The sequence below is a fragment of the Centruroides vittatus genome, unplaced genomic scaffold (genome assembly GCF_030686945.1).
Source record: "Centruroides vittatus isolate TY-2023 unplaced genomic scaffold, ASM3068694v2 contig_377, whole genome shotgun sequence".
Taxonomy (NCBI): Eukaryota; Metazoa; Arthropoda; class Arachnida; order Scorpiones; family Buthidae; genus Centruroides; species Centruroides vittatus.
The window spans coordinates 1,193,789-1,210,109 of NW_027122198.1; the positions used below are offsets into that span (position 1 = coordinate 1,193,789).

Below are 16,321 nucleotides of genomic sequence, written 5' to 3' on the forward strand. Positions count from 1 at the left end.
TTATTTTCTTTCGCGTATGTAGACTAGTGAACATGACTATAAAACCAATGAAGTAGACTTCTACACTTATTCTGGAAAAGGCTATAGTTACTTTCAATCGCAAGTTAATACTTTCCTATCGTACGCGTGAACTCTCCGATTTTTAAACTTGCTTAATCAGAATTGGATTTTTCTTCGCGCCGTCAACTTCTTTTGATATTAGCACTTGTAATTTTCTACTCGAAACTTTTGTTTTGATAATTAGTATTGGAGAATTGGAAAATGTTTCTCAATTGACTTGAAATTACGCAAGGTTTATTTGCCGGATAAAATCGTGTCTAATTACACCGAGATAAGTTTTTTAATCTGTTCATTTTTCCACTTTAAAATGAATTAGTGTTCAAGTTGGAAAAAATATTTTTACTTTTTAACAGCTAGAACTATCGACGGCTGCGACGATGAAACTCGAATTCGGATGCTCGGTCGCCTTCCACAAATAAGTTCATAAATCATCACTTTTAGTATTGGTTTACCTCGGCTTTTTATTCTTTGTTCTTTCTGTACTGTGGGTACCACAGTACAGAAAGAACAAAGAATAAAAAGCCGAGGTAAACCAAGGACCTATTTTAAATTAGATCTTTTAACGCCTTTTCTTACTATACTGTTCGACTACTTTTTCAATCACCCTACTCGGAATCATTCACTTCTAAACTGTCGTCTAATCCTACGTATTTCGTCATTCAGATCAACCCATTTATTACTATATACAGTCAAACCTGTTTTTATGCGCTCTTTTTATGTGCGATTTTTATTTGTGCGATTTTTTTAATGCGAATTTTTAATTTGTGCGGTATAGTTGGCGACTAGTCTCGTGCGATTCGTCATGTCTCACGTTGACTTATTATAGCTAAATAAACTTATTATAGCATAAATGCACTTATTATAGTAATATTATTGCATGAATATGCGAAAAATGAAATAATTTACTTTTTAAGTCAACAAAACACCACCTGGACAAAAATATGTAAAACAGACGATAGACCAGACGATGCAGTCAAGTGCTGACATCTGTTGTCAATAAATTCTATTTCGTACGGTTTTGAGTTATTTTCTGTGAGACTTTTTTTATGCGGTCCCTGTTGACCGCATAAAAAAAATTATTTTTTTAATTGTGTTGCGAAAACTATTATTTACAGCCATTCGTGAAGTTTCGTAAGATTTTTTTAATGCGTTTTTTTTTAATGCGGTCCCTATCCCCGCATAAAAACGGTTTGACTGTATATGTATACACGGTTTATTGAATATACTCCGAATTGCTGCTATTTTGTACTATATAGCAGGGGTGGCCAACAAGTCGATCGCGATCGACCGGTCGATCGCGAAGCCAATTTTGGTCGACCGCTCGCGATGTCTTTACTTTATGTGTTACACTTGTAACTGAACGCAACGCCTGAACGTAACAAGCAAACGCAACAGTATGCATGCAGTTATGACTCGACTCATAGAAAAACACAGCTATTTAGCTTGAATATTTGGTACTGTCATACGGTAGCTTCTTTTCTTTAGTACATGTATTACCAATATTATTACTATTTCTCCCATTATTATTAAGGTAATAAAATAAATTCCAAATCTGTCTTTATTTGTAGCTAATTCGAATTAATAAATATTGTTAATAATTACTCATGTTGTTTTATTTCCCCTGGATGTGAGTTTTTGGCCCGTTAAATAATTATGTTGTTTTTTACGTAAGTAGATATACAGAGTGTTTCAGTACGACGTGCACTCCCGCGATCGATAGATTAACAAAGAATAAATCTAAAAATCTTATATCATTCTTCCATGATAATCTTCAATCAAATTATTAGCCATACTGTACTTTTTCATATTTACGAACAAATAGTACCACAACTTATACATTGCAATTGATTAAAAAAAATTTAATTATATTGTAAGTTACTAAATATCTATCTTGAAAGATTTTTTAGGTACCACCTGTACGGAATGAACTGGTAGCTGCAAAATATCAAAAGTTGGGTCTGGAAATTAATTTTTTTATGAGCATTATATCTCGAAAACTTAATAAGTGATTTAAAAAATAGGAAAATAGTTTTGAATATATTTTGCTTATCTACCCATAGCTCGCAGGAGTGCACCTCGTACTGAAATACAGTGTATAAACATAGTATGTATTACACACCTCCCCCTCGCCACTTAGACTATGCCTATGACAACAAGTCGATCGCGACACATTTTTAAGATAAAAAGTAGATCTTATGTACACAAAAGTTGGCCACCCCTGCTATATAGTAGTCTACTGTACAGTATCTAACCGGTTCCGTAGATCTGCAATGCATCGAAAGATCTTTGGCTATTACCTTCCTACAAAAGGATACAAAGTACTTACTTTACTTCCTATCCCAGATTTCCTGCTTTCTTTTTCCTTTCATCTCCAATCTCAGTCCTTTTTTGTTCTCATTTATCTTCTTTACAAACTCTTCTATTCTGCTATGCTTAAATAACACGCGGCGAAATTATTAAACTTTTTCCCTACCACACGGATGTTCTAATAATTTTCTATGATGATTTAAAATTTATCATTTACACAGTTTAACCTATTACTACAGTCATTTTTGTATGTATAGTACATTTTCAAAGTTTATTTAAACCTAACAAATTCATCTAGGTTGAGTTGTGAGGTGATGGGAGCTCGGCTTTAAAATTAGTATTTTCCCTTATTACAGGATGGACGTTATACTCCATAAACTCAGGGATGGGCAACCTGCGGCCCCCGGGCCGCATGCGGCCCGCATTCATATATTTTGCGGCCCGCGACGCATAAAATGTGAATAAATATATCAATTTCCCATCTTAAGGAAGTATGTAGCAAAAATTCAAACGTTATTTTTACAACTTATGTATGTGAATACTTTTTCCCGCAATGAATTTAGTAAAAATTAAAACAAGAAACCGGCTAACAGACATATGGAAACTAATTTAAAACTAGCAGTGATGAATATTTAACCAAATATTTCCAATATATTACGTTTACATCAGTTCCAGAAGCTAAATTAAGTATACCTAATCTAATTTATAATTATATATGAATAAATAATTCCTGATTTACAACATTTTTTTCCTCTTTCTCTTGTATGCGGCCCGCATCAGTTCAAAAGTCTTAAAATGCGGCCCTTACATAGAAAAAGGTTGCCCATCGTCCTAGACCTTACATCATATGTTGATGGAATCGCCCCCTTAATCATCACCATAGACAGCATCCAAATTTCCTGAAGAGAAGTCAAGATGTGAATGCAGAAACTTCTTCAGTAACACTCGGCATCCCAAATTCTTGTAATTTTGTAAAAAATTCTCAACTAAATCCTAATAATTCTTCTTTTCGTTTTCCCAGAAAGTCTTTCATCACCGTTACGTCCACGCTGGCTTCTGACTTCAAAATTTAGCAGACGATCTGGTTTCAAAATTTCGAGTCGTTCGGTAGTTTTCTGATCTGAGGCCCAACAAAAACTCCTTCATTCAATTTGGCATAGCTAAGTCTCGAGAACCCTCGGATATTTGAACCTTACTCATTCCTTGTCCATTGCATTTTGGAATAAATATTTTCTCGGCAAAGATAAGGTGTTATTTGTATGTATGTTTAGGTAAGACAACATTTTAGGGATCAATTATCGGTCCGAATATGATATTACTTTCTCCTGGAATGAATTCCTTTCTAGCAAACCAATCTTTTGTAACTTTCTCTCTGTTGCTGTACTGTCCCATATACAGAGGAAACAGCGGTAGCCTATTCAGTGAATCTACCTCGCAGACCAAGTATCAACGCTATGACTTTCAAATCATGGCATAGCTAAAATTTGTTTTCCTCGTAGTTTACACTTGTAAGGTTTCTTGCCATATTTTTATAGGATTCTCCTAGGCCTAATAAAATATGCTACCGCAACTGACGGCTTTTGTTTTCGTTATGTAACAACACAACCTTCGAGCTGAACTTTGAAGAATCTGTGAAAAGTCGCCATTTCTGTAGGTCATAGGTAACTCCTACTTGTCATAAGACCGTAAATGTCACGACGGTATCAAAGTGAATTTTCCACACTAGACGGTGGACAAACATTCATTTCCATTCCGGAAGACTGATATTTTAATGCCTTTAGCCAGTAGATTCCATTCTTGCAATCGTGAACGTAAAAGTTAAGCTTTCTTTGGATGGTCCGAGAGCTCGAAGTAGATCGCTCAGTTCATTTTGCTCAATAAGATGTGGCTTACTGTCGGGTTTAGGATCGTAGACGTCAGGTATTTCAGTTACGCCTATATCAGAGTTCTCATCATCGGTATCGAGTAGCTTCCAGTCAGACGGAATCTTCGGTACTGATAAAATTTCATTACTGGCCGTAGAGACGACGGCACATTTGGATATTCTACTATATCTTTATTGTTCTAAGCCTCCGGTTTTTGTCGGAGAAAAAGAACGGTGTTTCAGATTACTCGTCGGTTCATAGAACAGCAAACTGCATGCACTTATTTTTCCCTCGTAAACATTTTAAAAGCATAACCTAACGTAATATAACACACGCGTGGAGCCCAATTTTTGTCTTGATCACCGACACGACATCCAAACTAGTGAAAAAAATGCAACTTTGAAAGTGTATGTCGCGGAACGGTCCCGGACTCGATAATGAATCGTCCACACACGTAACAAAACCTATCTGGCAAAATTAACACGGAAACGGCGACGGGACGTTTCCACTTTGAACCAAAACGGCGCATTAAACAGCAACCACGCGCTTCAGCAACTGGGAAAGTGAGATTACGGGATTACTACCAGACAAGCGTTGCAACAGACCGATAAAAATCTTTCTACAGAAAACAGAATACACGAGGTAGATTTTGGCACATTTAATTCACAAAATTAAAAAATATCAATCGACATAAAATATTACGTGACGGAAAATTTCAAGGTCATATTTGAACAATAAGAAACGCGTGATCGAAAAGTCACCGCCTAGCATAGCCGTTTAACTAAGAAATATCGGCTTTAAATTCCTTTATCGCTACCTCTTCCACCCGTGCACTACAAGTTCCGGGAGTCCAGTCGGCGGTGATAGGCCTATAGCGTCGTTATTGGGGCCTACTGCCCCAGTAAGTCGGGCCAGCCCCGACGGGAAGAAATTCTTTCCAAAAACATTTCGAAGGATAAACGAAACTGACCCCTTAGCCAAGGTTTGACCTTTTGTATTACAGTATTTTAATCGAAAGTCTACGTTTACATAAATGAAAGGTTTATGTGAAATCAGTGGGAAATAAAACTCGATTACGGGTCCGTTCGAAGTGCATTCGGAAAATCGGGTAAGACAAAAACGGAAATATCTGAAAAATAAAAGGAGGAGGGGAGAGACGGGAATGGAAAAATACAAAAGGCGACATTTCTAAGGTTACGTTTATCGGCGACGGTTGGCTTTAATCCGCCAACAGGTAGAGGTAGAAGCGATCGAACGCCCGGTTACCCGGTAACCGTTAAGTAAACGCTTCGCAAAAAGCGCCGACGACGTCATTTCTATGGCATTCGAAAATGTTCCGTTACTAATCGTTGGACGACGCGTGACGTTTTACATTTTACTACCGAAGGACATTAAACCGGAAAGATAGAATGAGTACTGCGACAGAAACGTGAAATTCTTACATTTTATTTTCTATCTATTACACGGGAATACATACAAACGGTAATCCACGCAAATAAGGTTTTAAGGACGTTAGCGAAACGGAATAATAAAATAAAATTTGAGGGAGAAATCGTTTTAAACTTTAATTTACTGGAAATCGGGACACACGAAATACGCCACCGAACGACGGCGGATAACCACGTTAAAAGTACCGGAAAGGCGCGACCACCGTCGATTTGGACGGAACCCACGGGTAGAAAAATTCCGTCTTAGGCCACTGGGGACGAAAGCAAACGTCTCCGTGGTTTTTCTTTCTCCTAACTTTCCTAGGCCATCAAATGGCCAGAACGTGCGAGATTAAGAAAGGTAAAAGACTCGGCTCGTTCTTTAATTCTTGGAGAGAAACCTGGGAAGAAACGTCGTTTCTACGATTTCCAAACACTATAAGGACGAACGGAGTCTTTCTTTCCGGAAAGAAACCCGACAAAAGCGCAGGCGTTTTCGAACAGAAAGCCATCGAAAACGTCGCCGTCGCTCTCCTTTCGTCGCTTCCGGCTTCTCTCGCAAAGCCAAAAGAACGGATAAAGAAGAGTCGGTCTAATCCTCGGTCGACGTCTCGCACCTTTACCGATGGGACGGATGCTTCTTGCGGAAGGTCATCCACCGATTAAAATCTAAAGGAAATTTCTGTCTCCGGTCGGGACAGAAGAAAAGTTCGATGGGAGAGAAAGATTGGTCTAGAAGACGATTTGGTCGGTTTCCTGCATGCCGAAGGCCGAGATGAGGATGTTGACGATGCTGATGAAGAAGATGAAGAGGGTGACCACGTTGTTGAGAACGTCGGCCTTGCGGTGGTTCTTGGCTTGGTTGAGGTCGGTGGATCCCAGGACCACGATGAGGGCTCCCACCGCGATCTACAACGACAAGAACACAAGGTTACGGAGCGGCCGTGGTGTTGGTCGCGGCTTCGGCCACCGGTTCGATGCCGAAGACGGAGAGGAAGGCGTTGACTACGGTGGTGGCGAAGATCAGCCACACCAGCGCGTCGTTCAGCCTCTCGGCCGACGGCTGCCGGTCGACGTCGTTGATGGAAAATCGACTCTTGACCAAGATAACCACCCCCACGCAGATCTGCAAGGAAGAGAAAACGGCGGCTCAGAACACTCCTCCCTCCAGGCGCTCTTCCGCCCCTTCCGTCCGCCGACCGAAAGCCAAACGTTCCGATTATTACACGGTTCAGTGGGGGAGAAAAGTTTAATTTTCCAAAATTTCTCCACCAAAAGGTCCGAATCTACGAAAACCCCAAGTTTGCAGATTTCCTTTAAAATATTTTGAAGGAAATCTTCAAACTCCGTTCCTCGATATTTCGTTTTCCGTTCTACCCAATCGTAAACAAATTTATCGACAAAAAGTCGGATCGAGGGTTTGAAATTTTCGATTGGGAGTTTTGAAGGTTAGACGACTGTCGTCGGAATCAACCCGGCCAATTATAATACAGCGCATAATTTAGAAAATAACTTTAAAATAGAGGTTTCGGCAAGACGACCAACGATTAATCGTTAACTAATCGTTCAGTATCTACCAATTGTGCGAGTATAGATCTAAAGATTTATTTTATTATTAATTTATGCTTTAACGTTTTACGAATATCGAAAAATTAATTGTATCTTATAAATCATCTTCCATCGAGTCTGATTTCTGCTATTAATTTTAACCATACCAGATTTGATTTGTATACAAAGGAGAGAGAGGCTTTACTTGTCACCGTTAGCCGGTAAGAAACACCACAAACCCTATTGGTTTATTCGGTGTGCTAGCAGTGGCGCACGTTCGCGCCACTGATAAAACAGGGAATCGATATGCTTTTGTGTTCGCGTAATAAAAAAATCTATCTCTTTTGCTTAGCGTCCCGTCTACGTCGGGTTCGAGGACGATAGGTAAACTAGTACGAAGGCTAACTGCTCGATTGGACATCTCATTGACTTAAAACTGACGCAGCCTGCACCTAAATCGCGACGAGAGTAGTTGCGATCTTAAATAAAAAACGCTGGTACGCCACGCACTGTCTCTGCCTCCGTTGCCTTTCAGTTGCCTCCCATTCTCGAGTGAGCAATGTAAGCTACGAGCGGCTAACCTATCCGTAAAAACTAGGGTTGCCAACCGTCCGGATTTACGGGTCCGGTCCGGTGTCCGACCGATAGGTCGAACCAAACACCGGACAATTTCGTCCGAATAATATACCGTGATTATTTTGATTACGCTGTTTCTAAGTTTCTTGGACACCTTTCCGAGCGAAGAGACGGCTTTATTATTTCTGGCCATGGTGTTTTTCCATTATTAATCGATAAAGTAATTGACTTACGTGGCAATTACTTTCACGCATGGCACATTCTTTCGACCGGCACGTAGTCGAGAAAACAATACGAAGTAATTGGCAATTTAACACCACCTACTCGTATAAAAATGAAAAATTTCTTTCAAAAACAGTCGGACGGTGTTAATCGGACGAAAATTAATCGATGGGGGTGATAGTAGCTACGAACGAAAAGCTTAGTCCTTAAAACTCAGTCCGTTCGACGTCACTAACAAGTAAGTTGCCGATTACCGTCTTATAACTGTGCTTAAATTGTTCAAAGGATTAATTTCGACGCAATATGGAAGTTCCCCGGCATCCTCTATGACTTCCGAATACTAGACCGTCCGAAGGGAAGGGATTAGCGCAGCGCAGTACGTAACGATAACTTCGGTTATAACTTTAGCAAGTTCTATCGAAAATAGATGGGCCGTCCGTCCTCTGTACGGTTCTACACCTTTTGAGTCATGCGCACTCGTATTTTATCCATCTTTCTCGGGAAAAAATGCAAATCGAAAGTCGGTGGCATCGGAATAAAACAAAAATTTTAAAAACATTTTAGGATAAATATTTTGAACGTCGACGGTCCAAGTTACCGATAGGCGCGTAGGACATAAAATAATAACAAAAATATAAAAAGAAATGATACTCGAGGACCAGCGTTACCCTCCACGAGTGGAGAGTAGGCCTATACTTTCCAAAAGGTTGTCCGGGTTAGGGGTTAAGGCGCGGGCTACGGCTTCTTCCCGCCGGATTTATTTCCGGGGAGAATTTTGAAAAACAGAGAGGCGGAGAGACGTAGTCTTAATAAATTTTAAGTAGCAAGTGACGTAACGGGCAGCGGGTGGTGTAGTCGACTTCTAGACATTTGTTTGTATTTCGGAGATACAAAAGCCAGCGGTTTCTAAAGCTACCGTCTCTTTAAAGCTCATTTTTTGACCTTTCTTACTTTCTGAATTAAAAGCCATTAAAATCGATTTTTTCCGAAGGAACGAGCGTTGGTAGATTATTGGAGAATTTATCGGCTTGTCTCTTCTTTTGCCTTCAAATAGTTGCCCGAGCGGACGGCGGAGATCCCGAGAGAATTTTGTCAACTTCCGGAGCGGGCGATCCGACGCAACCAGAGAAGAAATTTCCCATTCGGACCAAACTTTGTAATTAGGGAGAAGCGCCTTTCTTTCGTCACTTTTTGCATCTTATGAAATTTTATTCGGACTTCGTTCCCCTTTTAATACGTTTTCCCATTGGCTACGTGCAGCGCCCGTACACTTCGGGGGAATATTCCCCGGATGCCGAGTATCCACCTTGTTTCGTACCGATACGAACTAAAATTTATGGGAAAATACGACCGGATCGTCGTTTCGTTCTCTCCGTCCACCATCAATTTTGTCAAAGTATTTTTTAATACCGCCTCCAACGTCGTTGCAGTTTGTACTCGTCTTAAATTCGGGTCGACTAATTTGTTTGGTTTTGCGGTCGAACGGTGCTAAGAGACCGGGCAGCTGTTCACGCGGATGTCGAACAAAGACGCCAGGCCGCTGATCAAACACGGACGACGTCCCGATTTTACCATAAAATTTCTAATCGAGAATTTACAATGGATTTTCGGTCCATCGTTCGATTCCGTAAAATTGAAACGGCACCGGACGGGACCTGGGCCAAATTATTTAGGCCCAAGTCCCGTCCGTGGCTAGGCGTCCGTGGCTAGGTCCGTATTTAGGCCGTGGCTAAGCCGGGTCTCTTTTAGGGCGGGTCAAAGTAACCACCCCCGGAATATTCTTCTCTCCAGACGTGAACGGAAGCTACGCAATGATTTGAAGCCATTCGAGAAAAAAATTTCAAGTAGATTTTAATAGGAAAGGAAAAAGTTTCAGTTAAATAAAAGCCACGGCTCATTCCGGTTATTATATTTAGGTACCGGAGGAGGCAAACCACCGTCGACAATTATAGGCGAAAGGAAAACCGTAAGAAAAAATCACGGAAATCTGTTTACTTCTCCGACTTTCTCGTCGAATATTTTCACGAAAAAATGTAATAAACTTCGTCTCTTGTGTTAAAAGTATTCCGAAGAACTGGTTTATTCCTTCGTTCTTCCAACGGTTTTTATTTTTAGACTTTCCAAAGGAATCGAACGAAACGAGTTCCGGAGTAAAAGAACGCGGTACCCTCCGGACCGTGCGCATTCGAGCAACAAAAGTAAGACGTCCGTCATCGATCCGGATCGATCTAAGGATTATAATAAAGAAGGACGGATCGATAGATAATGCTGGTTTTAGTACGGCTGGCGTAAAGAAGAAGCGGTAGAAGTAGTGTCACTGGCGCAATCCTCTCCAGGATAGCGTAAAATCGTTTCGAAGGAAAACAATAAAACGGAAAGAGAGAAGAAATTCCGGATTTCGGTTATCCCATCGACGACAGTAAGACGATAGTAAGCTAAAGTTGACGGGGATTATAGTTTCTGAATTTAAAAATATTCCGTAGCAACGCGGCGCATTCTCGTATCTAGAAAAACCAGGTCCGCCCGGTTTTCCGCCCTTTTTATCGTATAAGTTGATCCAGCCGACGGTAACGGATTCCCTTTTGGCGAAAGGAAGATTTAAAAAGTTAAGAAAGACCGTCGGAAAATGTCGTATTCCCAAAGATTTTCGTCTTCCGCCTTTTAAAACAGGCCTAAAGTTTAAAACGTTACCTTCGGGAAACGGCAGTGTCGACTTTTTATACGTAATTTCCGGCCGCCCCGATTAAAGATCGGAACTTACGGAAATCGATCGGCTTTTAAGTTTAGAGCGGGGTTTGGATTACCCTCCCCGTAGAGGTATCAGCCGCAGTTAAGGGACGTTAACCCCATCTCTCCGCCGCCGATTGACTGGGAATTTGGTCCGGACCGTTTATTAAGCCCGGGTTAAAAGTGAACGAAATGCCGAAATAAGGACGCTTTACCCCGGTAAACACCCGGCGGGCGGGCTTAAAAAATTATTTATATTGCGCAAGCAGAAAATCCGCCGAGCATTTTCTTAATTGAGGCAAAGAGACTAGAAATTCTCGGAATTCGGTCAGAAAACGACTAGCGTAACAGATTTAAAGGTGGATGGCGAAATTTGCCGGCTAATGGGGTCGATTCGTCGGCCGGAAAACTCCGTCCGAGCATAATTTTGTTTTTCTTTAATTTTGTGGCCACCTCGTCGGTAGATTAGGAACGGGACCCACTTTATTCGCTAAATGTCTGGCCCTCCGCCCGGCCAATAGTTGGGCTGGATGAGAAATGCCACTAAGATTTTCGGCCGGCCGTTTCGTGTACGTTTTATCCGTTTACTGGCAGAATTTCGCGTCGCCTACTAACAAAGGACGTTTCTAAAGTACAAATAAATGAGTTCATTTCCTTAAGATTTTTCCTGTCGGTCGCATCGGATACGTTCTCGTCAATAAGAACCGATTAATTCCCTACCGCGCCACTAAATACACTAAGTATTCCCGTTCTTCCTCCGCGTTTTTAAACGGTTTTTCCGGCCATAAAATTAACCGTTTTCTTTAACTTTCTCTTTTTAAACTTTTTGTCGACGTTGGCCCTATCAACTGTATCAATAATTTACCATAAAACTATCCATACAATTTTCGGAAAAGAGACGGAAAACTTCCAGAACCGCCTACGGAGGGGGAATTCGAGCGTAATTATATTCGTCCGACCAATACCGACGGAAAACAAACATTCGGTAACCGTAGCGACGGATGGAAAACTCCGGCGGCCAATAACATGGATACGAAATTCCCGTTTACTCCACTCCGCGTTTACTTACGACTACCCATCCGCACGAAATTCCTGGCAAAAATTTATCTCCCTTCTACGGAATATCTTCCATGGAAAGAACCGGGCGAATCGTTCGTTCCCACCCACGGCTCTGGGAAAATCCAAGAATTAAACGGAAAAATAGCAAATTTTCCGAGAACAAACGTATACCAGATTTTATCGGAGTTGCTTTATAGTCCCGAAAAAGATCAAAAGAAGAAATTCCCAAAATCTTTCCGATAAACCGTCACCGGGAGGGGCGGGGGCTGTCCCCCTCCGTCCAGGAAGAAAAATGGAAATTGAAAAATTACGGACGAAAAGCGTCCGGATTACGTATTCCACAAGAGGACTTTTCCGTAGCGAAAGAGGAGAGAGAGACGGGCCGTCGGGTCGAGCGACGAAAATCGAGCGCACGCAAAAAGGTCCACGGTAAAGTGTCGGTATTTAGATTCCGGAATAAACATTTCCACCATCAAAAGTAAACTCTTTCAGAAATTTTCCCAAACTTTACGCGTCGCAAGTTTCTATCTATTGAGAAGTTTCGTCTAATTTTCTAATAAGAATTAAGGACCGCCCACTGGGCCAGAAGCAAATGGCTTTCTCTACGTTACGTCCGTTTCGTCGGGGTTGGGAAGAGAAGAGGCATTCGTCCCGGGACGAACTTCAACCAACCTTCCGCCCTCCCTAATACTGTATCCGGGAGCATCCGGAGATAATGCTCGGAAAGGTGAAAAATCGAGAAAATATCGATTAATCGACGGCCGGCGGGGTGAAGAACCTCGGCGTCGCCAAGCGTGGCCGGGCACCCCCTAATTCTAAAACGTGGCTACGGCCGAGAGAAATTTTCCTGGGCCGATCAAGGGGTTCTGACGTGTCGGATGTGGAAACCGTAACCGGCCGGAGACGTTTTTACCGGTTCGAATTCCGTCCGAGTAGACGGACGAATGAAAACGATTGAGGTAAACGATTGAGGAAAACGACAATTCCAATTGAGGTAAAAAGCAGCTTTCCTAGCACCAGGTGCAGACGTAAAAGTCTCGTAAACAAAGACTCGAATTTTCCGGTGCTGAAGGAAGAAATAATGGCTACCGTTCCAAAGTCTGGGACCGCTACGCAAACAAATACAAAAGCCACTTTGGAAAGAAACGTTTGGTCTTTTCCCTTCTTCCGCTCTTTAAAAGCCCCGTCGTTTTCTGGACGAGAATGGAAATCGGATTCCCTCGGACCTAACTTCCGGAAAAGAGGTTCTTGGTCCCGGACCAGACACATTTTGGAAATTCCGCCGGGTGCCGCTAGAACGGTATACGGAGTGGGCGTTTGCCCCCTTAACCGATAAGATGCAAAGATTAAAAGAAAAAAATTTTACCTCTAACAAGGTTTCGTCGGTGTAAAAGACGTTCCCTAGACCGGGACGGAGGGGAAGATAGAACGGTTGGGAAAGTGCGGTTCTTCCTTACGTCTTCGTTCCACCCTTTTCCCTTGGCTCGGTACAAAGAGGTTTACCCGTACTTTTCCGGAAACAACCCGAAAAAAATCAAACTTCGCGCTTTTCCCCGGGGGAAAAGGGACGGCGAAAGACGAAAAGAAGAAAAGAGAAAGAAGGGACTCACCTGCAGGACGATGGAGAGGCAGACCAGGACCATCATGGGGTAGAAGAACTCGTGCCGGTCGCCCACTCGCAGCAGGTACTTGAGTTGGGAGGCGTTGGCAGTCAGCAGGGCCACGTCCAGCAATCCCTGGGCCACCGACTTCTTGGTGGCGTAGACGTTGGCGTCCAGCGCTCGCGGCTTGACCGCTCCCTGCAAAATACCACAGGCCGTCACTAACCGCCGCCCTCTCCGCCCCGTCCCCCGGAGGGGTTACTCACTCCGAACGCCGACTGAAATCCCGCCATTTTCCGATCCGTCTTCTCTCTCTCTCTCTCTCCAGCTTTGTGTCGGTCCCGTCGCCCGGGAAACGGGGCGCCGCCTGGCGACGCCACGGCCGAAGGGGGCCCGCCCTCCGCCGCCGGACGGGACGCCAAAACAGAGGGGAGAGAGGAGGAGCCGACGGAAAGGTCGGACGGGAGATACTCACCGCGGGCGGCGAGGGTCCCACCGCTGCCATGCCGATCCGTCCGTTCGGACGTCGCGCGGCGCAATGACTGACGAACGGGTGAGCCTCCGACTCCTCCCCCGTGGACTCGCCCGTTCCGCCGGCGGCGCGCCGCGCCGGGCGCCGACCCGAATCACTTCCGCTCTATCGACTGGTCGTTTCTTTTCATCTCTTCCCCGAAGTCGGGCCAAAAAATGACGGGAAGAAACCAGTAAAACCGGAAATTGTCGGGTTTCTCGGGCGGGATTCGGCGGAAGAAAGATTCCCGGACGTCGAATTCTACTGGTAGATGCGACGTATTTCCGGCGGGAAAAAAGTCGTTCGGAAGCGAAACGGAAATTAAAACTTCTGCTAAACCGAGGTCGGCGGTTGCCCGGGAGGAGGAATCGACAGTAAATCGGAAGAAGGAGGAATGCGGTGCGCGGTCCCAATGACTCTTACCGTAAGATCCGGGTGGGAGACGACGTTAGAGCCGGACATTTTTCGGCGCGACAACGACGAACGACGGCGGAGAACGGACTGCGCTCCCCGCGCTTCGCGCCGCGCTCCACCGCGTCGCCCGACCTCGTTCCGGCTAATCGGCGACGCGTGACTTTCGGGGAGGGGAAAGGAATTTTCCGACCCGGGAGGAGAACGCGGACGGAAGTCGGCCGTCCGAGCTTTACCAAGTTAATTTTTCGGGTGGGATGTAGCCGAGCGTCTTCTGTTCGGCTTACGGAATCGTCTGGGTTGCCGTTTTTCGCTAACTACCACCGGGAATCCAAAACCTCTAGCCGGGGTTCATTTAAATGTAAATGAATAAAAGTCCGCGGAGGTATTAAAGTGACAACGTTGGATTTGCTCTCCCGTGCCACTAACGGAATTTAGGGCCAGGGGTCGAAAACACAAACAGCGTTGCTCGCGCCTAACTGAAACGCAAGAAAAAAGCGACGGATGCAGTTACTTTGTTGTCCGATGGCCTCTTCTGTGGCTTTTTTCTTACCGGTTTCGTCTCAATTCTATGGCCGTAAGACAAAACCGCGAGGCGTCCCGGTACGGAAGCGTATAGAACGTATCCCACGGCCACGCGGCCATTCGTAAGTGTAAATCGGCTGTTATTACTTTTGGATTTTCGTTTTTACCGCTCTAAAGCAACAACATCGAGAAAAGATGCAATGATTTACCACCAGGCCATCAAAACTTTTTTATAACTGCTAAAGAAATGAAAGAACAGCTTACTCTCGAAGCCAGTGTTTCAACTATTAAGAGAAGATTAAATAAAAAAGGTCTCCGCGGAAGAATGGATGATAGAAAACCAATGATTTCGGCAGTGAATCAGAAGAAAAGACTAGCTTTGGTCAAACAATTTGTGGGCAAGCCCCTAAAGTTTTGGAAGCGTGTTATTTGGAGTGAGGAGTCAAAACGAGAGTTGCGGAATGCTAAACGACAAAAATTTGTTTGAAGAAAGAAAAATCAAGCATTCGATAAAAATAAAACTGCGGGAACAATAAAACACTCGCCTACATAATGGTTTGGGGTGTTTTCTGGTTCGGAATGGGCAATATTGTTCAAATTCACGATCGCACGAAAGCAGTAGGTTACAAACAGATACTTGAAGACAATTTAATGGCATAAGCAAAGAAAATGGGGATTGAAAATAAATTTGTCTTTCGACAAGGCAATGATCCCAAACATACAGCATTGCTTCTCAGAAAATATTTCAATGGAAATCATATCAAAGTTATTGAATGACCATCGCAGTCACCAGACTTAAATTTAATAGAACATCTGTGGAACAAATTAGACTGCTGTATTTCTCTTAGCCACAGAAAATTATGATCATTGTACAAAGAAGAATTATTTAAGGTTTGGTCAGAAATTCAGCAGGATATCATTGGTAAATTAATTAACAGTAGGCAAAGTCAACTTCTTCATGTAATCCAGGCCTAAGGTGGTCCAACAAAGTTCTGATTTGACTCTTTCTCAGTGTTTTATTTCGTGTTAACTTTGAATCGATTTTGCCGTACAACACAAATTTACAATTTGTAAAAAACACATAATATTTTCTTCAAAATTTTCTGATGGATTTAATAAAAAATTCTGAAGTCTGAAGTAGTCTGAAAAGTAAAATTAAAGTTTATTCAATTTTTGCATATTTATAAGATGACGATAAATTCGAAAGTTCAAAAAACAGGCTACGTCAACTTTGAAATTATCTTGACTGTCTTATGCAAACGGGATGCCGAACGACTGGCTCCAAAAGTAAATATTGTACCGTATTCGAGGTAAGTGATGTAATTTTTCGCCAATACCGTTTAGTCCTAAACAGTGGCGTAGCGTGGGTGTCAGCCGCCCGGGGCGGAGGAAAATTTTATTTAGGTATCTCAATTCAAAAGACTAAAATATACAGTAATTCTAAAGAACTTTTCGGCAAAGAACAATCATCATTATTGTGTA

The 16,321-nt window shown here is 42.8% G+C and overlaps 1 protein-coding gene and 1 long non-coding RNA gene across 5 annotated transcripts; both read right to left on the bottom strand.

Moving 5' to 3' along the window:
- Positions 1 to 710: 710 nt before the first annotated feature.
- LOC136975695 (uncharacterized) lies at positions 711 to 1,485 on the bottom strand. Its single transcript, XR_010880812.1, has 2 exons — positions 1,269 to 1,485; positions 711 to 755 (listed from the first exon to the last, which is right to left on the bottom strand). It is a non-coding gene; the product is annotated as an uncharacterized lncRNA (long non-coding RNA).
- Positions 1,486 to 5,662: 4,177 nt separating this feature from the next.
- LOC136975627 (ninjurin-1-like) lies at positions 5,663 to 14,417 on the bottom strand. Of its 4 annotated transcripts, none has more exons than XM_067270697.1 (3): positions 14,327 to 14,417; positions 13,402 to 13,590; positions 5,663 to 6,568 (listed from the first exon to the last, which is right to left on the bottom strand). In XM_067270697.1, exons 1-3 carry the CDS (start codon positions 14,363 to 14,365, stop codon positions 6,392 to 6,394), a joined length of 405 nt encoding a protein of 134 aa, XP_067126798.1. In that variant the 5' UTR covers positions 14,366 to 14,417; the 3' UTR covers positions 5,663 to 6,391. The 4 variants fall into 4 exon arrangements, with proteins under 4 accessions (XP_067126798.1, XP_067126795.1, XP_067126796.1 ...); XM_067270694.1 differs by having other exon boundaries at positions 6,430 to 6,785; XM_067270695.1 differs by lacking the exon at positions 14,327 to 14,417 and adding an exon at positions 13,868 to 14,018 and having other exon boundaries at positions 6,430 to 6,785.
- Positions 14,418 to 16,321: the final 1,904 nt, after the last annotated feature.

What these genes read in the sequence shown, in the direction of transcription:
- LOC136975627 (XM_067270694.1), bottom strand. Translation starts at nt 14,365, where the DNA reads ATGTCCGGCTCTAACGTCGTCTCCCACCCGGATCTTACG. An exon ending in TCTCCCACCCGGATCTTACG is followed by an intron (nt 13,591 to 14,326) that starts GTAAGAGTCATT and finishes GGTATTTTGCAG; the next exon opens with GGAGCGGTCAAGCCGCGAGC. An exon ending in GCCTCTCCATCGTCCTGCAG is followed by an intron (nt 6,786 to 13,401) that starts GTGAGTCCCTTC and finishes TCTTCCTTGCAG; the next exon opens with ATCTGCGTGGGGGTGGTTAT.